At 47.1% G+C, this 24707-nt stretch overlaps 1 protein-coding gene across 7 annotated transcripts in view; it reads right to left on the bottom strand.

The window, feature by feature from the left end:
- The window catches only part of PARP4 (poly(ADP-ribose) polymerase family member 4), a 121663-nt gene that overhangs the window by 54036 nt on the left and 42920 nt on the right, over positions 1 to 24707 (bottom strand). For all 7 annotated transcript variants that reach the window (XM_047873383.1, XM_047873403.1, XM_047873394.1 and 4 more), the window contains 6 exons: positions 15546 to 15677; positions 14685 to 14771; positions 10386 to 10550; positions 9677 to 9723; positions 9282 to 9360; positions 2911 to 3048 (listed from right to left, as the gene is read on the bottom strand). In XM_047873383.1, coding sequence (XP_047729339.1) covers positions 2911 to 3048; positions 9282 to 9360; positions 9677 to 9723; positions 10386 to 10550; positions 14685 to 14771; positions 15546 to 15677 — 648 coding nt within the window. The remainder of the gene's footprint in view (positions 1 to 2910; positions 3049 to 9281; positions 9361 to 9676; positions 9724 to 10385; positions 10551 to 14684; positions 14772 to 15545; positions 15678 to 24707) is intronic.

Raw genomic sequence — 24707 nt, 5'->3', positions numbered from 1 at the left:
TGTTATTTCCTGGACGTTTTTCTGAGGGGAATTCTTCCGTTTCATCATTTTGGATAGTCCCTGGAGTGGTGTGGGACTGCCGGGCACTTCCTCTGTACTGTCTTGAATAACTTGCGTTGGTGGGTGGGGCCGCAGTCAGACCTGATGTCTGCCCCCAGCCTACCGCTGGGGCCACAGTCAGACTGGTGTGTGCGTTCTCTTCCCCTCTCCTATGGGCGGGATTCACTGTGGGGTGGCATGGCCCATCTGGGCTACTTGCACACTGTTAGGCTTGTGGCGCTGGGGATCTGGCGTATTAGCTGGATCGGGAAGGTGCACAGGGGTGGGAGGAGCAGGCTCAGCTCGCTTTTCCTTCGGCGATCCGCTTCGGGAGGTGCCCTACGGCACCGGGAGGGAGTCAGACCCACGGGAGGGATGGATCTGCAGCAGAAGCACAGCGTTGGGTGTTTGCATGGTGCAAGCAAGTTCCCTGGCAGGAACTGGTTCCCTTTGGGATTTTGGCTGGGGGATGGGCGAGGGACATGGCACTGGCGAGCGCCTTTGTTCCCCGCCAAGCTGAGCTCTGTCGTCCAGGGCTCAACAACTCTCCCTCCCGTTGTCCTCCAGCCCTCCCGTTCTCCGAGCAGAGCTGTTAGCTTATAACCTTCCAGATGTCAAATCCTGCTTGCTGTCAGAACACACTCCATCTGGCCCCTTCCCTTTTGCAAGCCAGACTTGGGGGCTCTGCTTGGCCAGCTGCTGCCCCTCTGCCCCAGCTCCCTCCCGCCAGTCCGTGGAGCGTGCACCGCCTCTCTGCCCTTCCTACCTTCTTCCGTGGGCCTCTTGTCTGTGCTTGGCTCCGGAGACTCCTTTCTGCTAGTCTTCTGGCGGTTTTCTGGGTTATTTAGGCAGGTGTAGGTGGAATCTAAGTGATCAGCAGGACGCGCGGTGAGCCCAGTGTCCTCCTAAGCCGCCATCTTCCCAGGATCCTCCTGTCATTATATTCTTAAGCTCCAGACTTTCTGTTTGGTTCTTTTTTATGGTTTCTATTTCTATTAAACTTCTCATTTTGTTCACATGTTGTTTCCCTGATTTCGTTTAGTTGTTTATCTGTCTTCCCTTGTATTGTATGGAGTTTTCTTAAGGTGATTATTTTGAGTTTGTTGTCAGCAAATCAAAGATCTACATTTCTTTGGGGTCAATTACAGGAGCTTTGTTAGTTTCCTTTGGCGGTGTCATGTTTGCCTAATTCTTTTTTTTTTCCTAATTTTTTAATGTTTATTATATATTTTTAAGAGAGAGAGACAGAGCATGAGCAGAGGAAGGCAGAGAGAGAGGGAGACACAGAATCTGAAGCAGGCTTCAGGCTCTGAGCTGTCAGCACAGAGCCCAACACGGGGCTTGAACTCACGAACAATGATCATGACCTGAGCCAAAGTCGGATGCTTAACCGACTGAGCCACCCAGGCGCCCCTGTTTGCCTGATTCTTCATGATCTACATAACCTTGCACTGGTATCTGTGCATAACCTTGCACTAGTTTGGCAGGTAAAGACCTTTTCCTGTTGGTTCCCTGGTTGGTGGGTTTACCTCTGGAATCACAATTGTGCAGAATTGGAGTCAATTTTGAGGCTGTTCCTAAGTCTATGGTGTGGTCTGCAGCTGATATTCTTGTTACCAGAGGGTTGAGCACGTCTGGTCCCTGGGTGGGTGGGTCTGCCTCGGAACCTGTTCGGTAGAGTCACCTGGGATGAGAATCCACTTCAGAGTCCATAGGTTCTCAGTCATCAGACCTATTACCAGGTACATGGATGGGTGTAGCTTCCACTAGGTCCCTGGAAATACTCCTGCCTAGTTGCTGGATAAGTCTCTAGTGGACAAGATTGGCCCTGGACTACAGTTGAGAGGGGCTGGAACCAAGCACCACAACTGTTTCAGGTTCCACAGCCATGACTGGGATCTGCAGACTTGGCTCTGAAGGTAAAGATAGATGTGTTCCATGGGGTCTCTGGGTGGACCGACCCTCCATAGCTGGAGGGCTGAAGCAGAGTATAAGGCCCTTTCCGGATCTCCCGAGGTGCAGACATGAGTATCCAATAGGTCTATGCCAACAGGACTGCTTGTGGACTGCAGCTAGGAGGGGGTTAGAGCTGAGAATTTTCAGAATCTTCTGACAGCCTTTTCAGAATCTTCAAGGTTGTAGATGGAAGTGTCCCTGGACTCACAGGCTTGCTTGAAGATTGTGACTGTGAGGAGGCTGGAGCCAAGTATAGGGTACTTTCAGGATATCTGGGGGCACAGACGGTGCCTGCAGCCAGGACCATGGTCAGCAAGTCAGCCTCCTGGGTGCAAGCCTGCCTTTTCAAAACAGTTCTCCTCACTTTTGAGCTTTATTGGCATTTCCAAATCTCCTAACTGGATCCCAAAGTTCCCAAATGGCACTTTGTCCATGGATAGATGCCAAATTGTTGTTGGCGGGGGGGATACATGTGAAGGACATCTTGTTGGGCCATCTGGCTGATGTCATTCTCGATTTTTATTCTAATAAGAAGAGATTCTTTGTCATAGGGACACAAATGGTCTTATGGCCATAAATAATTTTGTATCTGTTTTTACAGTATCAATATTTAAAAACTATAAAAATACACAGACTAACAATGTAATGTCTGAAGGCATTTTTTGTTTTCAGTGGGGATTAAGGTAAAAAATAAAGTCATTATAGAGAAACATGCCACATGAGGAACTTGGTTGAAACCTCAGAAGTTTATCATGCCAGATCCCATAAGTATTTTTAGTTGTAAAATCTTGGAATGGTGAGAGTTCATTTTGCAATGCTAGTTTTCCAGGACTATCAGTAACTTCCAAATTTAATTAATGTATTTGAAATATTTTTTTAATAGTGTCCCTCATTTTTAAGTAAGAAGGACCATACCTCACTTTCTTTTTCTGGATGTTTTTCGACCCACATTCTTGGGAGATGTGCATCAGATAAACCGACATGAAGGGAGAATCCATTGCTGTCTAAGGAGCTACCGTCCATGGTGCTAATTACAGCTTTGCAGTCTGTACTCTACAAAACAAACAACAATGACAACAAAGTAAATAATGGAATAATACCATAGTATCAATTTGAAGTTGTCTTTCAAGTAGCAAACCCTTGCATAATTTATATAACTCCATTAGCAATCAACATTGTAGTCATAAATTCTAAAATTATGATGTTTTGAGAAGTGTGACCATTATTATATCAGTTACCCTCCTGAAATGCTAAGGTTGATGTACACAGTCAAATTTAGATACGTTTAAGACAGTCTCAAGTCCTGGATCCTAAGGTTATAGGTCTATGTATTCAGTTAGAACTATCTGGATATAGCAGAAAGTATAATAGATAATCATAACTTAGAATAGTATAAATAGAAACTTCAATAGAAATCTTATAATTATGACTAATTCTTTTTTTTTTTTAAAGCAAATGTATTTGTAGGTCATGTTGAATAGGGCAAAACCTATAGAGGGCACATCATGCAGGATCCAGATTAGACTGGAGTTATTTCAGGCACATGGGTGAAGAGTTTCATCCTATCCTTAGTGAGAAGGAAAAAGAGATTTGTAATTCACTGTGTGTTCAGGTTCTCATTTCAGAGTATGAGTTCAGTTATCAAGAAAGTATTTTATTATCTTCATAAAATTTTAAATAAAAGAATCTATGTAGATATTCTTACACAGCTATTTGCTGTCAAATCATCTGGAATACAAAACACACAAGTGCAGGTAACATGCCCCTGTTCAGAGCCTAGATGAGGTCAGCTACATTAGATGTGCACTTTGCTCATGCTCTCTATGAAAAATGAACAAGTATCAGGTGGAACTTTCAAATTTTAAAGCTGTCCATCAATAAAATGAACTCCTTAATAAAGTAGTGCATTCCCCACTGTTAGAATTGTTTAAGCAAAGACAATTAACCATGTTTCTGGGATATTATACAGGGACTTTCTGCATTAAGGCAAAAAACTTTTTTCCATTCTAAGAATCTGGGTTTCTGTTACCTAAATTTCTTCTACATAAATCGATTGGCTTTTATGATGTTATATTGTGGGTTTTCTTTTCCTTAAAGATTTTCTTTTATTCTTTAACATGAATACATGTAGAATAAAGTGTTTGATTAACAAAAGGGGGAAAGGAGATACAATTTGCCTCCAAATGACAATCCTTATCAATGAGAAAATTAAGTCATTTGACTTCTCATATAGCACTGAGACTATATAGAGAACTATAGGTAGATGATTCAAGATGTATAATAAATTTGTCAAGTGGAAGATAAATTGAAAGATAAGAAGGAAGGTATGAATAGAAGAAAATTTGTCCGTAACAGAACCAAGGATGTTTTTGAAGCTTATGGAACCAGATTGAGGAATTAATTGTACCTGAAATAGAGTGACAAAATGATGACTATAATTTGTAGAGGATCAGAAATATAACGTAGATTGTGATTCCGACAGATTAATTTTTTAAAATTAATGTTATCTTTTATTATTTTGTTGGTGGATTCCATAATGTTTTGCTATGAAAAAAATGTGTGTGCTATATCTCTTGTTAGGAATGCCTTCTCTTACTTGCTAAATTTGGAAGATGATATGACTTGCATGAAGATTAATATTTATAATTATTTAGGTTGTCACTATGTGACTTCCATTGGTCCAACGAATGATTTTTAATCACTTTATTAAGAGATAGAAAATAGCTTTCCCATGTGTTCTGAACTCCTTAGTATGCCCTACAAACTACCTCATTTAATATGACAAGGTGTTTAGTAAAAAAAAAAAAAATTATGTCCCATATATACAGACATCCTTTATTCTGTAGGAAAGATGAATTTCTTGATATGTACCAGGCGTTGGTGAAGCAAATTAGAATTGAGTGATTCCCTGGATTTATAGTTAACTCTCATATTTTATGGCCTTTTAAAAAACTAATTTTAGTGCAAATTATCCCAGAAATACTGCAGAAAAAATGTCTAGAAGCATAACAACTACATATAGTAAAACCCTAATAATAAATTGTTAAACTATTTAAGCATTGGCTGTTAGCCCTAGGCGCAACTCTAAAATTATGGTTCCACAGAATTTTCTATCATCTTCTAAAACAAACTCCAAGTTGTAATACAGTCTTCTACTTCATATCAAAATTATATAAACATAATAAGTGATCCTGAATAATATGCATCTAACAAAAGAAATATCCATTATTCTGGATATTTATTCTGTATTTATAATAATATTATATAGTATTTATTATACAGTATTCTGATAAATTAATGTGCCATATTGTTTCAAATTCAGACAAATGTTAAAATATTATGTAGCAAGCAACACATATGAAATACTGAATGATCAACTAAATGGAGGCTTTACTTTGTTCAACCACTCTCATCCACCAAAAAAAATTTTAAAATTACATATCATATATGCAAATTACTCCATCTTTCAAGCTTATAATAATCTTTGGGTCCTTTCACATAAATAAACAAATACTTAAATATGTTGGTTTTTTCCCATATATCCCTGTACATTGTTTTTTTTTTTTTAATTTTAACTTGTTTTATTTTTTATTTTTTTAAAATTTACATCCAAATTAGTTAGCATATACTGCAACAATGATTTCAGGAGTAGATTCCTTAGTGTCCCTTACCCATTTAGCCCATCCCCCCTCCCAAAACCCCTCCAATACCCTCAGTTTGTTCTTCATATTTATGAGTCTCTTCTGTTTTGTCCCCCTCCCTGTTTTTATATTATTTTTGTTTCCCTTCCCTTATGTTAATCTGTTTTGTCTCTTAAAGTCCTCATATGAGTGAAGTCATATGATTTTTGTCTTTCTCTGACTAATTTCACTTAGCCTAATACCCTCCAGTTCCATCTATGTAGTTGCAAATGGCAAGATTTCATTCTTTTTGATTGCTGAGTAATACTCCAATGTATATATATACCACATCTTCTTTATCTATTCATCCATCGATGGACATTTGGGCTCTTTCCATACTTTGGCTACTGTTGATAGTGCTGCTATAAACATGGGGATGCATGTGTCCCTTAGAAACAGCACACCTGTATCCTGTGGATAAATGCCTATTAGTGCAATTGCTAGGTTGTAGGGTAGTTCTATTTTTAGTTTTTTTGAGGAACCTCCATACTGTTTTCCAGAGTGGCTGCACCAGCTTGCATCCCCAATTATGACTAATTCTTAAATTACGTTTTCATAAACAGAATCACTTTTGGAAATGTGAATTATATGCTTTAAACAATAAAGGCAATGTGATAGACTGTGAAATGGCCTCAAGGGTTTTCCATTCCTGTGTGCTGGCCCCTTTGCAATGCAACTTTGCAGCTCTTCCTGTCAGGAAGTGGCCTTTGTCTGCCTTTGAATCCAAAGTTGGCCAGTGTGACTTGCTTTGGTCAATGGGATATTGGCAGATGTGATGCAAGAGGCTTGGAAAATGTTTGTGCAGTGAGTTTTGCCTTCCCCTGTTGCTGTTGAGAACTCTCCCACTACCATACGCATGAAGCTGAGCTAACCTGATGAAGAGAGACATGTGGTCGTCACCCCAAATGACACCAGGCCAACAGCCAGGTATTAGAATAAGACCATTCTAGACCATCTTGTCCCAGCCAAGCCAGTGCAGACCATTAGAACTGCCTGGCCATGGGGCGCCTGGGTGGCTCAGTCGGCTAAGTGTCCGACTTTGGCTCAGGTCACGATCTCGCAGTTCGTGGGTTCGAGCCCCGCGTCGGGCTCTGTGCTGACAGCTCAGAACCTGGAGCCTGTTTCAGGTTCTGTGTCTCTCTCTCTGACCCTCCCCTGATCATGCTCTATCTCTCTCTGTCTCAAAAATAAATAAACGTTAAAAAAAAAAAAAAAAAGAACTGCCCAGCCAATTCACAAAACTGTGAGAAATAACAAATGTTATTGTTTTAAACCATAAAGTTTTGAGATTGTTTCACAGCAAAAGCTACCTGATGCAGAGGGCTTCTTGTTCAGGATGGACTAAATGCATGCGTTTATCTCCATTCTCTACCAAAATCCTAAAACCCCCTACCATAAGAGGGAATCAATTAGAGGGTATCAACCCTTAAAGACATGGAGAGTAGGAACGAAGACGGTCGCAGATGAGAGATCTCAACAAAGCTGACAGAGGTGTGGTGGAAGGTGTAGAGAGAGTGGAGGAAGGTACCATCTGGGTGGAGGACTGCAGCGACTCAGGAAGGGTTACACCTTGGAGGTACTGCAGAAAACAACAGTACTAGCGAGGAGACTATGCACTCAGTTGCCTTGGTGCAGACCTCCTCCCTGCTCTAAGTAGCCAAGCAGCTAGCACCGATAGCTAGAGCCCTGTTCTCTCAATTAAGGAAACTGAAGATTCATTACTTAGAGAAATTCAAGCAAAGAGTATCTACAGGAATCCTGGGTATAACGAAGCATAGGTGTGCAGTGACGTAAACTGGGGAAGGACGTGCAAGGTGGCATCCTAAGTGTGGGCCCCTCAGTCCCTCTCCCCAGTTATACTTTATGAATACCCTAGAGGAGTTCTGAATAACTGCAGAAAGGCTAAAACACTACCATGAGACTCACCATCAAACAGCCAGCCAGTTGCCAGGGCCTCCCGTGCAGGGCCTCCCAACCACTCACCCCACCTCACAGCATCTAGCTAGCTTTGTGTGTGTCTCAGTTAGACACGAGCACAGAGGGGTCACCCAGGCATTTAAGGAAAAGCCTCTAACACAAAATATAGAGAACAAAAAGCAAAAGCCAGAAGGAAAAGAGAGCTCAAAGAAAAAGGACACAACACAGGGAAGAGAAGAAAAAATGTATTTTCAGAGAGATAAGAAAGGGAAGGTACTGCATTCATGAAACACACAAAGATGCTATAAAAAAGGAATATTCAATCACTCATTCATTCATTCATTCATTCATTCATATTTTAGAGAGAGAACACATGAGGGAGAGGCAGAGGGAGAGAGAGAATCCCAAGAAGGCTCCATGCTCAGTGCAGAGCCTGATGTGGGATTCGATCTCATGACCCTGGAATCACGGCCTGAGCCAAAATCAAGAGTTGGACACTGAACCGACTGAGCCACGCAGGTGCCCCCCAAGAGTAATATTTACAGAGCAGAAAAGAGCTCTTGCAAATTAAAAATATTAGAACTAAAATAAAAATTTCAGTAGAATGGTTGGAATTTAAAATTGAAAATATCACTCAGAAAGTAGAACAAGAAAACAATACAATGGTCAACAGGAGAAAAAAAGAAAGAAAACAAGAGGCTCCATCCAGGGGACACCTGATTGAAAGGCAATGCAAAAGGTACAGGAGAGAGGAACAACTTATTTTTAAAAATATAACAAAAATTTCCAGCACTAAAGGCTACGAGTTGCATACAATGAATGAGTATCACCTTCTTATAAAATTTCAGAATACCAGGGATAAAAAGAAGATCTGAAATTCTTGTAGAAGTTAAAACAAAACAAAAGAGATTACATACAAGGAATGGGGGATAAGAATAGCATTTAAGTTCTCAGAAGTAACACTAGAAGCTAGAAGATAACGTTTTCAGTATTTTCAGAGGGTGATTTTCAACCCGAGATGAAAACCTCAACAAATGATCAGCATTAACACATGGGATGAGGACAGCTTCAGGCACTGCTGCCCACACACTCCACCTACTCAGGAAGTGAGTGGAGGCTGTGCTCTGCCAATGGAAGGAGTAACACAAGAAAGAGGATAAGGAACAAAAGTCCTGCAAAGGAGAATCAGAAAAGAAAGGCCCTGGGACAACCCCTGCCCTGCAGTAACCAGGCTGGGCTGCAGTGGAGACACGGAAAAGGAAGAGGGTCTCAGGGGGAAAACATTTCCGAATTACTGGGAGCATTCAGCAGTGAAAAACAGTATTCCGAAGAGTTTTAATCTGTGTGCGACTGAGGGTAGCGGAGAGGCAAGATAATCAGATTTTCGTCTACTGAAGTAAGAAGCCAAAAAAATACTTTTGAAATAGATGAGTCAAGAACAAGCAGTAAAAAAATGTATCATTCACAACTTTGGAGGCCAGCAGAAAGGAGGTAAAGTATTTAAAGTGGTTCACTGTCTCTGGAGGCGGGTCTGGAAGCAGCAGGGTAGAACCGACTGCAGCTTGTTGTAGAAGCCGTTGTTAGCATTATGATTACGTAACTTTTTAAGCCATGTGTGTGTATTGCCTTGATAAAATAAAACTATGCTAAAATAAGAGCTCTTAGAGAATAAACCAAAGATTTACTAACCTTTTGTCTCAGTTCATGTGTATCACTAGAAATGAATTCAATCACATATGGCATCTCAATGGACATACACAAAGAGAAGCTACCAAAAAAGAAGAGAAAGTTGTCTGAGTCTATAATCTTAAATATTAAACAACTACTTGTAGTCATTTTTTAAAATTATATATACACATATATAATATACATATAAATATGCACATATAAATATGTACATATAATTTTAATATACATATTTAAATATACATATTTAAATACACATATTTATATATAATTTTAAAGTTATATATAAATAAATATATATAATACATATGTAAATATGTATTATATATATAATTTTAAATGAAAATTTAAAACCAGTCCATTCAATGACTGGTGGGTTTTATATTTTTGGTACTAACCTTTGCTTTGTTCCTATTTCCTTTACATAAATCTTCTCTACTGTATCCTGTTAAAAGAAAAATATTCATGTATAACTAAGTACTAAGTTTCACAATGAGACCTCAAAGCGGAAAGTAGTGTTGCCAAGGCCACAACCTACAGCAGCTATGAGACAGCTGGTCTCATGTTGGAGTAGCGAGACAGAACATTTGGTCATGGAAAAACAGTAACTTCTAAAATGCAACTGATATTGGGGATAATTTATGACCATTTTAATAGAGATTTTCAACTATACATATGTCTCTATGAGTGTATATGCACACATATACCTATACACCTATATATACATATACACATACACATATAAACACAGTTTATATAAATACATACAAAATAGCAACAAAGTGTTTACCAGTAGCTTTGGGCCACTATCTTTGGCAATGGAATTAAGGGTTGTTTAAATTTTCGTCTTTGGTTTCTTGGCATTCTTTATGCTTATCTAAATTATTCATAATGAACATGTAAGTAGAGACACAAACATTTTTTAAGTGACTGAACAGAATAAAAATATGATACCCATTGAGTGTAACTGTGCCTTGTATCTAAATGCAGAAATGTCAGCAAAACAGATTTTGCACCACGAAGATTAGATTATTTTGGATACTTTTTCTTCCCTGTGAATAAATCACCAAAAAAAAGCTTCTTTAAATCTTTCTTAAGCATACGAACCTGACTGTTTTCATTCAAAGCTCTGTCCTGTTGCCAGGGTGCTACGGTGGCGGGCATGAAGAAGACGGCCCTGGTGCCTTGGATGCTGAGTTCCATGATGTAGGTAATTTTGATCAGGACCTTAGCCTTAGGGGGTAGATTTCCAACACTAACAGTAAAAACATCCTGAAATAGAAACACATTACTCAGCTTTCCACTCAAAAGCATATGCATTCTATGCTAGTTAATCCTCCCTATTACATGAGCCACTTAAATTACAATCTGCCAGAGTCTTCCTCAGAAAATGGGCATATACCATTTTGTAGTGCTAAAGGAGAATCCTGGAGCTGGTCCCCAGGGGTGGGAACGGTGTGACATCTACAAAGGGCAGAGGGAGGGGAGGCCCCCTGGAAGCAGGACCCCACCCTGACTGGGGAGCCTCACCGTCCTCGTCCTCGCACAGAGGCCCTGGGCACGGGCTCTGCACAGCCAGCCTCCAGACAGCCCCTTCTGGAAGCGCCTGTAGCCTCTCCGACCTCCACAGCAGCTGGCAGTAATTCTGTCAGGAGCCGGAGAGCTTCAGCAGTTCTCGCTAACTTGGTCCTCACTTGATTCTTTCACCCTACAGTTTACTCATCATTTTATTTAGAAAAGGCATTTCATTTTCTTTTAAAGGGGCGTTATAATCACTGCATAAGGAGACAGACTCATGAATGACTAGGGCAGAAAAAGACAGATCTATTTTTTCTGATCCTACACAGAGAAGCTCTTAATACCCCAAGTGTATCTTCTGTTCTGCTTGACTGTACTGCCATGAAATTCAGTATGTTTAGGAGCATATAATACTAATGATAATATCCATTTGCAAGAACACCCAATGAAGAAATGGATTCCAATGAAGGGATAAACAATGGAGAGATGATTAGTAAACAGTGTTTGTCCTTGAAAGAAGTGCATAAAAACCTGGGGCTCATTTGAGGGACTGCCACGGAATAGAGTGGGGCTGCACTTCCGTTTCTATGTAGGCTACAGATGCAAGATGTCACTTCTGTTGCAACAAGCCGGATAATCTACAAAACTGTAACTTGTCTTGAACTGCCAGAACACTGAGTTGCAAGGCAGCCAAGTGAACTGAATTCCAAAGAGTGACGAGCCCCTCAAGGCACAGATGGGGCACGGGAACTGTGGATTCCCCTACGGGCTCCGAGGGGGCTAGCATCTTGGTCTAGAGTAGCAGGGAAGCTAGCCCTCACTCGGCAGCTTCCGTCCACGGAGGCGGAGGCCAGGCCCTTGATTCAGCTTCTCCCAGCTTCCGACTTGGCCTCGAGATTTCCTCTGCATTTCCTCATTAACTCTTTATTTACCCTTTTCTGTTACTTCCTTGCTTAAATATTTGGGACGACAAACTAGACCTCTATCTTTGTAAATAGTGTATGAAGAGTAGTGAGGCAGATATGCACTGTTGCCAGAGGAGCAGAAAGCAGCGGTCTGTCCTGCTTGGGTGGCAGGCAAGGTCCTGGGTGAAGGCAAGGACAACTTTAGTTTTCCCTTACGTGGAGAGACGCTGAAGCCAAGGCTTTTTAAATATACGTGTCTTTTAAGTTAAGCAAACAGGGGCACCTGGCTGACTCAGTCAGTAGAGCATGCTACTCTTGATCTCAGGGTCATGAGTTCAAGTCCCTTGCTGGGCATAAATCTTACTTAAAAAAGAAATTAAGCCAGCAGATGGAGTCTGGACATTCCAACCAGAAGAATGAGGGCCTCTTCAAATGGCATTATGTTTTCAAGATGACGAATAATAGCTCAGGCTCACTGGGGTTTGAAGTGGGAGGAAGGATGTAGTGCAATGAGGCTGAGGCAGGTGAGGCCAGGCTTGGGAGGGTCTTGGGCACCATACTGATGGGCTGAGGGGATGACGGTGGGCCCCACAGTAGCGGCCATAGGAGAGGTGGTGAGATGGGCAGGCCACCTAAGCTGGTAAGAAACCTGAACAGATGATTACTTGGAGATGGATGATGGACAACAGGGAAGGGAGGACCGAAGGGTGATGCCCTGGGTTCCCGCCTGGCCAACTGCGTAAGTGGTGACGCCATTATTACCACCAGAAAAACAGGAGGAGGAAACAGTTTGGAGGGGAAGGGAGGGGAACGAAATCAGCTTTAGACCTATTACCTAATAAGTACGTGTGGTTTTTAAAAATATTTTCAATTACGGACTTCATGACCACTCCACCTCGTTCTTTTTAACCTTACTTCAAAATGCACTAAATATAAGATTAATTTAGATAGATACATCCTAAATGTGGACCAAGGCAAAATTGAGTCTAGTAATTTTGACAGACTCTTTATTGTGCCTTAATCCAAGGAATCTTAGGAAGAGAAAAAACTGGATACTTTAAAGCTGAATTAGACTTAAGCTTCCTCAAGCCAGAAAGCTAGGGAATCTGGGCATGGCAGCTCAGGTCTTTTTCTGCTTTCCCTTTGCCAACCAACACTTAAAGGCAGGTGTCGCAGGGCTGCATCCTTGCATGATGCCCAATGTGTCACCATGTCAATTTAGGGCCTCCCCCGATGACTCCCAGATCCCCACGCCCAGTGCAGACCTTTCTCCTGATGCCTGACCAGCTGTCTCAGGGACCTGTCCCCACAAAGTCCCATCAGTCTCTCAGACTCGTCATCTCCTCCTGCACTTGTCACTTCCACACCCACGAAGGATCTGCTTCTCTCAAATCCCTGCCTTGATGAACAGCCACACTGATCCCAGCGTTACTCTTGACTCGTTTCTCCCTGCCACACCCTCCAATCTGGCTTCAGTCTGTGCACTCCACCGCCCTGGCATCTTTCGGATGTGCTGCATCCTCTCCGTTTCCACTGTCACTACCTTAGTAGTTTAGTTTGGGCCCTCATCCCACCTCTTGCCTAGATTACCACAAGGGCCACCAAACTCCTCTCCGTGACAGTCTGCATGTTTGTGTTCCCCCCAAACCCATAGGTTGAAACCCTGACACCCACTGGGATGGTATTAGGAGGTGCAGCCTTTGGGAAGTAATCAGGTTTCAGCGAGGCCTCATGATGGAATTAGTGTCCCCATAAGAAGAGGAAGAGACTAGCACCTACTCTCTGCTATATGAGGAAACCAGGAAGAAATCCACCATCATCATTTTGGACCTCCCTCCCTTCAGAACTGTAAGAAATAAGTGTTTGTTGGTAAAGCCAACTTAGCAAACTAGACAATCTCCCCTGCCCTGAGGTGTCCCTCAGGCCACTCCAACCTTCTCGTCACCACTTGAGCGTTCTTTCTCAAAGGCAATTCTTATCAGTGTCACTCCAGCCAAGTCGAAATATTTCTATTTTCCCAAGGAACCATGCTTTTTCAGGTCTGTTACAGCCTGTGTATGTGTCTCCCCTCTGTCTGCAGGCCCTTACCTCTTAGTTTACCTGGAGAATTCCTGCTTATTTTTCAAAAGAAGAAATCTAGTAGGCATGGTAACTGTACCTGCTTCCAGATTCTCCACAATTTTATCCCTATGAAAGCAATTAATCAGAATGAAAAGAATCTGGACCTGTCTCCAGACTCTGCAGAAATGCCTCCCTGGGATATGATTTGGTGGAAACTGGATAAATTGCTAGGTAGGCTTAGTTCTAAGAAAAATGCATATACAGTGGACCCTTGAACAACATGGGGGTTAAGGGTACTGATCCCCATACAGCCAAAAATCTGCTTATAACTTTTGCTCCCTAAAGATTTAACTACTAATAGCCTATTGCTGACTGGAAGCCTTACTGATAACATAAACAGTCAATTACCACATGTTTTGCATGCTATATGTTATATACTATAATCTTACAATGAAGTAAGTTGGAGAAAAGAAACCGTTCCTAAGAAAATCATAAGGAAGACAAAATAAATTTACAAGGCTGTACTGTATTTATACAAAAAAATCTGCCTAAAAGTGCATCTATGCAGTTCAAACCTGTGTTGTTCAATGGTCAACTGTATATTACACTCTTTTACCAGAAAATGAAGATTACATAACCCAAATGTCTTTTCATTGTCACTTCTGGGAAACTCTGTTCCCAAGGACAGAAGTAGCTGTTCTTACTTGTTTGGCAATTCTGACACCGTTTCCTCCCACATTCAGGTAAGCCAAATGGTTCTGACCAGCTTGACCTCCCCTCACTAACGGCAAGTTAAACTCTAGGCCTAAAACAGCATAAATTATCCCAGTTTCTACTATGAATTTCATGTTTCAAGTCCTATTCCAACTCTTTCTCCCTTCTGGTAAGTATGTTAGAGGAATGCATGAATATCAAGCCCTACGGGTGCATCCTGGTCCATCAAGTAAGCGCCATGGCCTTGACTGATGGCTTCTCGGTATTCACGGTGGGCTGCTTCCTTCTCTTTAACCTGGAAAAGATTATTTTCAAGCCAGTCATAACATGAATAGTGATTTCAGACTTTAACAAGAAAAACTTCATCAATATTTATTAAAACCTATGCAAAACCAGAAAACTAAGCGTCTAAGGTGAAATGAAACCTATATAAAGTGGTCATTAAAATGTAATTACCTAATAAGAATTTGAATATTAAAAGGCCAAAATGATGATGTTGGGACCAAAATATTTCACAGTCAATAGTGAAAAAAATATTTGATTGGGATTTTATGTTGAACAAAAATAATAAGTTAAATCTTAAATTTAATAAAATACCAGCTATTGCAATTGTGGGCTAATCCTTAGAATAAACAAAGAATGTATCACTTGTTATTTCTTTTGGTACACCCTTTCTTACAACAATAGCCATCACCTCAGTCTGTCTGTTACAGCAGGGTGCAGAGGGTCATTGTTTGCCAAACTGTATAAGGGCTTCACCAATTTTCCTGTGTGCCTCTCTTAAACTTTTGATACTGAAATTGATCTTTTCTGAAGTGATAGGCAAAGAATTTGCAAGGCACTGACTGATGAACACTGGACAGACAGGAACAGAAACCAGTTAATCAGGGAGGGATGTGTCCCAGGAAGCCAACTGCCCAAGTGCTTGGTTCTTCAAAGATTATTTCTGTCTTATGACAAGGTTGCTACTCAACCTTATAGCTATGGGGACTCAGATGAGAAACATTTGAGTAAATGGGAAACTTACTTTGAAACCAAAGAGCGATCGCAGTGCATGTTCTCCCCTTACCTCTCCTACTATGTGTTTCCCATTGATGAATGCTTCAAAACCACAGACAGCTGCCTTATCATCCAAGGGAAAAATATATTTTGCCTCAATGGGCACAGAACTTTGATTTGTGTATGTCTGAAAAACAATGACCTGAAGAAGAACAAAAAATCCATGTACTTGATGAAACCATATGGAACAACATTTGCAGGAACAACTATTAACGGAAACTACAATGTATATTTTCTTTCAATTGCTTGAATTTGCATCATGTCCCTCAAACTCCCAATCCTGGCTTCAGTGGCTAGAGCATTCTACAGTTATGGTGTAGAGTCCATGTTACATTATAAAACATAGTAGCTACATCTTTAGGAAATTCATACACACATGGCTAGAATAAAAGTCACTAGTATTACAATATTGTAAACAATGGCTTAACAGAAGCAATGCAACTTCCATTAAGGCGGCAACACAATGTCCCTTCATGTGTGGATCTTGATCTCTCCTTGGTGTCACATGGGCCCAGACACTATTCCAGAAGGGTTCTTATATCTGGCCTGTTTTCAGGTCTTGGCACTTCTTCCTTTACCTCTCTGTGCACAGCCCTCCATGGGTTTTCTCATCCATGCTCATTTCTTCCTGTCTAGACGACTCCTGAATCAACTCTTTTCCACTCCTACATGCTGTCCCTATTCCTATCAGATTAATTTTACTAAATGGACTGTGTTCATCACATCACTCCCTTGCTTAAGAAAAGGCCAGTCTTTAAACATTTGAAAATTAACAAAACAAAACAAAACACCTAGACATATAATAAACAGTAACATTTAAACATGTGGCAATAATGAGGAAAAAATATGTAACGATTTGTCATTAATAACCTCTGGGAAGAGAGTGAAATGAAAAATTAAAAAGAATAAAGGTGGGATGGCTGGGTGGCTCAGTCTGTTAAATGTCTGAGTCTTGATCTAGACTCAGGTCATGATCTCATGGTTCATGAGATCGAACCCTTCTTCAGGCTCTGAGCTGACAGCACGGAGCCTGCTTGGGATTCTGTCTCCCTCTCTCTCTGCCCCTCCCCTGCTTGCTCTCTTTCTCTCTCAAAATAAACAAATAAAACAAAACAAAAAAGAATAAAGGTTATGAACTTATACAAAAAAGCTGTCCACAACCAGATTCACAGTAAACTGGGCTGCCCCCAGAGAAAAAATGTGCCACACCAGAGAAAAAAATTCAAGGCACATCCATTTAAAAAAGAATTTGATTTTCTCCAAATCAGCAGGTCCGCACCCTCCAGGGTGCTTCAAACAAAGGCCTCACCAGCTGGTGGCAGCCATCTGCTCACCAGGCAGCTCCCTGGAACAGGGGACTGGCCATGGCCCAAGATAGCCCCAAAGGATTGAATCCCAGAGTTTCTTGGGTGTCTGGTGACTCCAAGCCATTGTAGAAGGTCAGAGAGCACCCGGCAGAGGAGTCACACAGATCGCTGACCAGGAGGCTATCACGCGCTCCCGTGCATGGAACTCTCTTCATCTGTCTCTAGGATATCCAGTTTTACCAAACCCCGCAAGGGCACCTACGCTCCGCCTGTGACTGATGGATAGGATCACTGTCTAACTGTCTTTTGGTTTAGGTTAATGTTTTCATCCTCCTCTGTGCATGTCCTGCCTGCATCTAGTCAGCAGGTCTGTCTTCGCATGGGAGCTCCCAGGGGTTAGGCCTATGGCAGCTTCACTCTCTCTGTAATTGTATGACTGGGCACTCAGAAAGCAAGGAATATTTGATAATGATGATAAAAGTATTTTTACTAGGTCTTAGAAGAGAAATAAATACAGTGGTACTAATTTTTGACATCTTAATTTTCCTCCTTCAGATGAAACTACTATTTTAGTTTTATTACTAAACTAAAAACATTAAACTCATTCTAAGAGTCAAGTAAGTGAGCCATGAATATACAAGTCCCTGCTCTTGGGCCTCTGTTTGGATATTCAAAGTCAACCTACAGGCCGGCTGTCTAATCACAAATTAGTGGAAAATTCACTGCTAAATCAGGAGTTATTTTTTGGGCAAACTTCCCCATGGAAAAAATCTTCATCGGGTTTAAAATGTCAAATGGCAGAAGTTTTCTAATCCACAGTAATGTATACATGACTCTCCTTTTAACATAATCACCATTTGTTTTGTATCTACTGCTTATGAAAAAATGCCCTACTTTACATTCATTATATTTAATCCTCACAATTTTACATATGAGGAAACTGAGGCACAAAGAAGTTAAATAATTTCCTCAAGGTCGTAGAGCTAGAATAGAATGAGCGAGGATATGAAGCTAAGTCTTTCGAACTCCAGATTCTCTGCGCTAGACCGCCGGTTGAGGAGGCTGGCCTCGCGAGTCACAATGATCTGCGTTGAAATCTGTGCTTTATCATACAGTTAACATCTCCGCACATCAGATCCCTCATCTAAACAATGGGCATAATCACAGCGGCCACTTCACAGAGTTTTGGGGAGAATTAAATACAGCCTGTGAAAAACTCAATCCAGGGCCTGACTCATAGGAAGTGGTAACCATGGGGTCACAGCTCCTACGTGGCTCCAAAGAGATTAATATATAGTAGAACATTTACAAGGAGTCCACACCAGGACAGAGACAAAGTCTATGACATTTCCCTGAATCGCCTCTGGGATGAGGGTTTGGATCAGAGCGGCCGGAAGGCAATGATCGGATGTATGCAAACTAGTACGAATATCACACACAGCACACCCGCTCCACCTGCCATACCCATTTCCCCAGTTTAAGGTGACCGTGACAGGTAATCTGATTTCCCTCTGCAGAGAGAGGAATATCCCAATACCAGACTCAGATATTTTTATCTTCCTAAGAGGTCTTGATAGCCGTTCAGTGCAGTTTTTAGTGTTAGGAGCCAACGATGAGGTCAAATCTTAGAAAACAACCTTCACGGCACACTGGCAGTTGACCCGCATGTGTGCCCATGAGCTTGACTTTCTGTCCCATGACCTTGGGGGCACTAGCTGTGAACTTCTGGCTGCGGCCCAGCACGGCACTTGAGCATTACCTCTCCCCCTCGCCCCTGCTACAGAAGGGGTACCACTCCCCGCTGTGCCACTGTGATTTAGAACAAGAAATACGTATTCGGTCTTCGTGCCTGTTTCTCGCACAGAGCTCCCACAGCCCTCAGCATCTCCCAAGTGAGAAGAACAATGTGAGCATCTCCATACTCATAACAAACCCCTTTCAACCACATCCGAGTTTATGTTAGAGAGGTGACTTCTGGAGGGGCGCCTGGGTGGCTCAGTCAGTTAAGTGGCTGACTTCGGCTCAGGTCATGATCTCGCAATTCCTGAGTTAGAGCCCCGCATCAGGCTCTGTGGGACCCGGGACCAGCCTCTGAAGTGACAGCAGGGGAGGAGGGCAGTCCTGCGGGACTAACCTGTGGGACTGGACACTATTTCCAGGCAGACAGTGTCAGAACTGAGTTACTGCCTGGGGGTGTGAACACACATCTCACACTCCCTCTACTGGATCATCAGTGTTTTTCTCGTGCACTGGCTCACACACGTGCCATGATTTCTCTCATCTTAAAAGAAAAAGGAACCCAATCTGATTCCACTTCTCTTCAGCCACGGTCTCATTTCCTCTCCTCTTTCCCCCCATTTTCTTTGGCACTCACTCTAATTAGGCTTTCACACCCACTGCTCCATCAAAGAGGCAATTGTCAAGATTGTCGATGATCTCCTTATTGCTGAATCCAAAGGTCAAGTCTCGGCCTTGACTCTACCTGATCCGTCAGCAGCCTTTGACAGAATCATCATTCTTTCCGGAGACCCAGGCCCCCCGGGTGTCTCACTGGCCATTCCCTCTCTGTCTCCTTTGCTGACCAGCCTCCTCTCCCAACCCACGGCATGTTGGTCTTCCCTCCCTACCTATTCTCTTGGTGATCTAAAGGGGACACAGGACTTTAAACAGAACCTGAGTGCTGGCAACTCCCCCAGTTATGACTCCGCTGGGAATTAACTTTTCCCTGCACTCTAGACTCAAATGCCTAACTTCCTGCTCAGCTTTTACATCTGGACATCAGCGTCTCGTGTGACACGACCGAGGATGGCTTCCTGATAGTCCTCCCAAGTTGCCCTCCTGCCACCTTCCCCACTTCAGTACGTGCAAACGTGATCAGTCCTTCTAGTTGCTCAGGACAAGAACCTTGGCTTCGTTCTTGACACTCGACTTTCTCTAGTGTTCACGTCCATCAGCAAATCTTACTGGTTCTACCTTCAATCCTTTGCCAGACCAAATCATTTCTTACCCACCCCCATTGTTAACCGTCATCCTTGAACGAATCGCTTGAATGGTCACCTACGTTTGGTGCTATGACATGCTCCCGGATGTCCTTTTCAGGACCAAGGCTGCTGGGAGTGTCCTCTGCTGAGTCCTTCCCCAGACGGTACTCAGCAAAAGGTGGACCGCCTCACCCAAGATTACGACCCCTCTCCACAGGCAGCCACATCCAGTGACTGATGCCTCTGTGAGCACAAAGCTTGGCACCCGGCCTCAATTCAGAATATCTCTGAGGGGCTATCCCAGCTTCGGAGCTCCCTCTGAGATCATCTGAGGACTCATATGCATCATATGCTAGAGGTGTCACGGCTCAATGTCTCCTTTTGCCACGTCCTGATTCCCTCACTCTCTTACAGGAGCATTTCCCAACAAGCTTCCTGAGAACAAATTTTTACCTGGAGTCTGTTTTCCAGACCACGTGACCTAAGATGTCTCCTAACTGACCTTCTTCATACTGTTCTCAACATGGCAGCTAGTATGATCCTAATAAAACAGGTCAGATCATATCACTCTTCTGCCAAACATCTTCTAGTGGCTTCCATTTTACTCAGAATTAAGGACAATAACTTGTCCTGTATCCTGACGTGAACTGACCCCCACACCACCTTTCTGACCCAATCTGCTGCCATGCTTTCCCCTTCCACTCTGCTCTAGCCACAGTGGCCTCCTTGATGTCCCTGACCATATCAGGTTTGCTCCCACCACAGGGCCCTTGCACGTGCTGTTGCCTCTACCTGGAATGAGCAACCCCCAGATGTTCACATGGTTTAGCTCCCTATTTCTTTTTTTCTTTTTGATGGATACACTTCCTTTATCAAGGATGACAACCTAAAAAAACCCCAAACCTCAAACATGTAAAAACCTGGGTGCTAGAAATACAAACTCAATTCATTCAAATTCAAACTCATCCAAACTCTGGTCACAAACCCTAATGAGGTGCACTAGAGCACCAAGTCAGGGAGAGGGGGACAAAAGTGAAGCCAAGAGAAACAGTAAGAATGGGGGGGGGGTTCCACACTCCCCTAGGGATCACCCTCACAAGTGGTACCTCTACCAGTGACAGTGAATACCGACCAGGCCCTAACCTTTTGACCCCCACCCCGTCCCGGCCCAGGGCTTTAAATGCCAGTCCCAAGTGGCTCTCCTTCCCCTGCTCCATTGTCACTTGCTCAGGCTTCCAACCTCACTCTTCTCCTCTTCCACACCCTTCTCTGCGATTAGTAGGGGGTCAGGGTACTGTGCGAGCTGCACTGAGGCTGGGGGCCAGGGGAGGCAGGGTGGAAATGGAGTGCACAGGGCAGAAGGGCTGTCCAAGAATCCCTCTCTTCACAGGATCCCAAACTGCACACCTGCTTCCTCTTCTGTGTCCACTCAGGTCTGAGAAAGTATCCTGTACTCATAAGCAGCTACCTGGAGAGCTGCAGGTCAGAGAAGGGGAGGGCTTGCTGGCTGGCACTGGTAGGAGGGCTGGGGGGAGGTGGTGGGCTGGCTGGGGGAGGGGGCAGTGGTGGGGAGGGCTTGCTGGCTGGCACTGGTGGGCTGGCTGGGGGGAGGTGGTGGGAGGGCTGAGGGGGGAGGTGGTGGGCTGGCTGTGGGGGGAGGTGGTGGGCGGGCTGTGGGGGGAGGTGGTGGGCCGGCTGGGGAGGAGGTGGTGGGAGGGCTGAGGGGGGAGGTGGTGGGCTGGCTGGGGGGGAGGTGGTGGGAGGGCTGGGAGGGAGGTGGTGGGAGGGCTGGGAGGAGGTGGTGGGCTGGCTGGGGGGGAGGTGGTGGGAGGGCTGGGGGGAGGTGGTGGGCTGGCTGGGGGGAGGTGGTGGGCTGGCTGGGGGAGGGGGCAGTGGTGGGGAGGGCTTGCTGGCTGGCACTGGTGGGCTGGCTGGGGGGAGGTGGTGGGAGGGCTGAGGGGGGAGGTGGTGGGCTGGCTGTGGGGGGAGGTGGTGGGCTGGCTGGGGGGGAGGTGGTGGGCTGGCTGGGGGGGAGGTGGTGGGAGGGCTGGGAGGAGGTGGTGGGCTGGCTGGGGGGGAGGTGGTGGGAGGGCTGGGGGGAGGTGGTGGGCTGGCTGGGGGGGAGGTTGTGGGCGGGCTGGGAGGAGGTGGTAGGCTGGCTGGGGGGGAGGTCGTGGGACGGCTGGGGGGAGGTGGTGGGCTGGCTGGGAGGGAGGTGGTGGGAGGGCTGAGGGGGAAGGTGGTGGGCTGGCTGGGGGGGAGGTAGTGGGAGAACTGGGGGGAGGTGGTGGGCTGGCTGGGAGGGAGTTGGTGGGAGGGCTGAGGGGGGATTGGTGGGCTGGCTGTGGGGGGAGGTGGTGGGCGGGCTGGGGGGGGCTGGTGGGCTGGCTGGGAGGGAGGTGGTGGGAGGGCAGAGGGGGGAGGTGGTGGGCTGGCTGTGGGGGGAGGTGGTGGGCGGGCTGGGGGGGAGGTGGTGAGCTGGCTGGGAGGGAGGTGCTGGGAGGGCTGAGGGGGGAGGTGGTGGGCTGGCTGGGGGGGAGGTGGTGGGAGGGCTGGGAGGGAGGTGGTGGGAGGGCTGGGAGGAGGTGGTGGGCTGGCTGGGGGGGAGGTGGTGGGAGGGCTGGGGGGAGGTGGTGGGCTGGCTGGGGGGAGGTGGTGGGCTGGCTGGGGGAGGGGGCAGTGGTGGGGAGGGCTTGCTGGCTGGCACTGGTGGGCTGGCTGGGGGGAGGTGGTGAGAGGGCTGAGGGGGGAGGTGGTGGGCTGGCTGTGGGGGGAGGTGGTGGGCTGGCTGGGAGGAGGTGGTGGGCTGGCTGGGGGGGAGGTGGTGGGAGGGCTGGGAGGAGGTGGTGGGCTGGCTGGGGGGGAGGTGGTGGGAGGGCTGGGGGGAGGTGGTGGGCTGGCTGGGGGGAGGTGGTGGGCTGGCTGGGGGAGGGGGCAGTGGTGGGGAGGGCTTGCTGGCTGGCACTGGTGGGCTGGCTGGGGGGAGGTGGTGGGAGGGCTGAGGGGGGAGGTGGTGGGCTGGCTGTGGGGGGAGGTGGTGGGCTGGCTGGGAGGAGGTGGTGGGCTGGCTGGGGGGGAGGTGGTGGGAGGGCTGGGAGGAGGTGGTAGGCTGGCTGGGGGGGAGGTGGTGGGAGGGCTGGGGGGAGGTGGTGGGCTGGCTGGGGGGAGGTGGTGGGAGAACGGGGGGGAGGTGGTGGGCTGGCTGGGAGGGAGGTGTTGGGAGGGCTGAGGGGGGAGGTGGTGGGCTGGCTGTGGGGGGAGGTGGTGGGAGGGCTGAGGGGGTAGGTGGTGGGCTGGCTGTGGGGGGGAGGTCGTGGGAGGGCTAGGGGAAGGTGGTGGGCTTGCTGGGGGGGAGGTGGTGGGAGGGTTGGGGGGAGGTGGTGGGCTCGCTGGGCGGGAGGTCGTGGGAGGGCTGGGTGGAGGTGGTAGGCTGGCTGGGGGGGAGGTCGTGGGAGGGCTGGGGGGAGGTGGTGGGCTGGCTGGGAGGGAGGTGGTGGGAGGGCTGAGGGGGAAGGTGGTGGGCTGGCTGGGGGGGAGGTGGTGGGAGAACTGGGGGGAGGTGGTGGGCTGGCTGGGAGGGAGTTGGTGGGAGGGCTGAGGGGGGATTGGTGGGCTGGCTGTGGGGGGAGGTGGTGGGCGGGCTGGGGGGGGCTGGTGGGCTGGCTGGGAGGGAGGTGGTGGGAGGGCAGAGGGGGGAGGTGGTGGGCTGGCTGTGGGGGGAGGTGGTGGGCGGGCTGGGGGGGAGGTGGTGAGCGGGCTGGGAGGGAGGTGGTGGGAGGGCTGAGGGGGGAGGTGGTGGGCTGGCTGTGGGGGAGGTGGTGGGAGGGCTGGGAGGAGGTGGTGGGCTGGCTGGGGGGGGTGGTGGTGGGAGAACTGGGGGGAGGTGGTGGGCTGGCTGGGGGGGAGGTTGTGGGAGGGCTGGGGGAGGTGGTGGGAGGGCTGGGGGGAGGTGGTGGGAGAACTGGGGGGAGGTGGTGGGCTGGCTGGGAGGGAGGTGGTGGGAGGGCTGAGGGGGTAGGTGGTGGGCTGGCTGTGGGGGGAGGTGGTGGGCGGGCTGGGGGGGAGGTGGTGGGCTGGCTGGGAGGGAGGTGGTGGGAGGGCTGAGGGGGGAGGTGGTGGGCTGGCTGTGGGGGGAGGTGGTGGGCGGGCTGGGGGGAGGTGGTAGGCGGGCTGGGAGGGAGGTGGTGGGAGGGCTGAGGGGGAAGGTGGTGGGCTGGCTGGGGGGGAGGTGGTGGGAGAACTGGGGGGAGGTGGTGGGCTGGCTGGGAGGGAGTTGGTGGGAGGGCTGAGGGGGGATTGGTGGGCTGGCTGTGGGGGGAGGTGGTGGGCGGGCTGGGGGGGAGGTGGTAGGCTGGCTGGGAGGGAGGTGGTGGGAGGGCTGAGGGGGGAGGTGGTGGGCTGGCTGGGGGGGAGGTGGTGGGAGGGTTGGGGGGGAGGTGGTGGGCTGGCTGGGCGGGAGGTGGTGGGAGGGCTGGGAGGAGGTGGTAGGCTGGCTGGGGGGGGGAGGTCGTGGGAGGGCTGGGGGGAGGTGGTGGGCTGGCTGTGGGGGAGGTGGTGGGCTGGATGGGGGGCAGGTGGTGGGAGGGTAGGGGGGAGGTGGTGGGAGGGCTGGGGGAAGTTGGTGGGAGGGCCGGGGGTGGGGGCAGTGGTGGGGAGGGCTTGCTGGCTGGCACTGGTGGGCTGGCTGGAGGGAGGTGGTAGGAGGGCTGGAGGGGAGGAGGTGGGCTGGCTGGGAGGGGGTAGGCTTGCTGGGGGAGGGGGCAGTGGTGGGGAGGGCTTGCTTGCCCCTGCTGGTGGGAGGCCTGGGGGTAGGTGGTGGGAGGGCTGGGGGAGGGGCAGTGGTGGGGAGGGCTTGCTGGCCGCTGCTGATGGGAGGGCTGGGGG

This window comes from Prionailurus viverrinus, chromosome A1 (genome assembly GCF_022837055.1).
Source record: "Prionailurus viverrinus isolate Anna chromosome A1, UM_Priviv_1.0, whole genome shotgun sequence".
Classification (NCBI taxonomy): domain Eukaryota; kingdom Metazoa; phylum Chordata; class Mammalia; order Carnivora; family Felidae; genus Prionailurus; species Prionailurus viverrinus.
The sequence above is the reverse complement of the archived record's forward strand: the minus strand, read 5'-3'. Positions and strand labels throughout refer to the sequence as shown.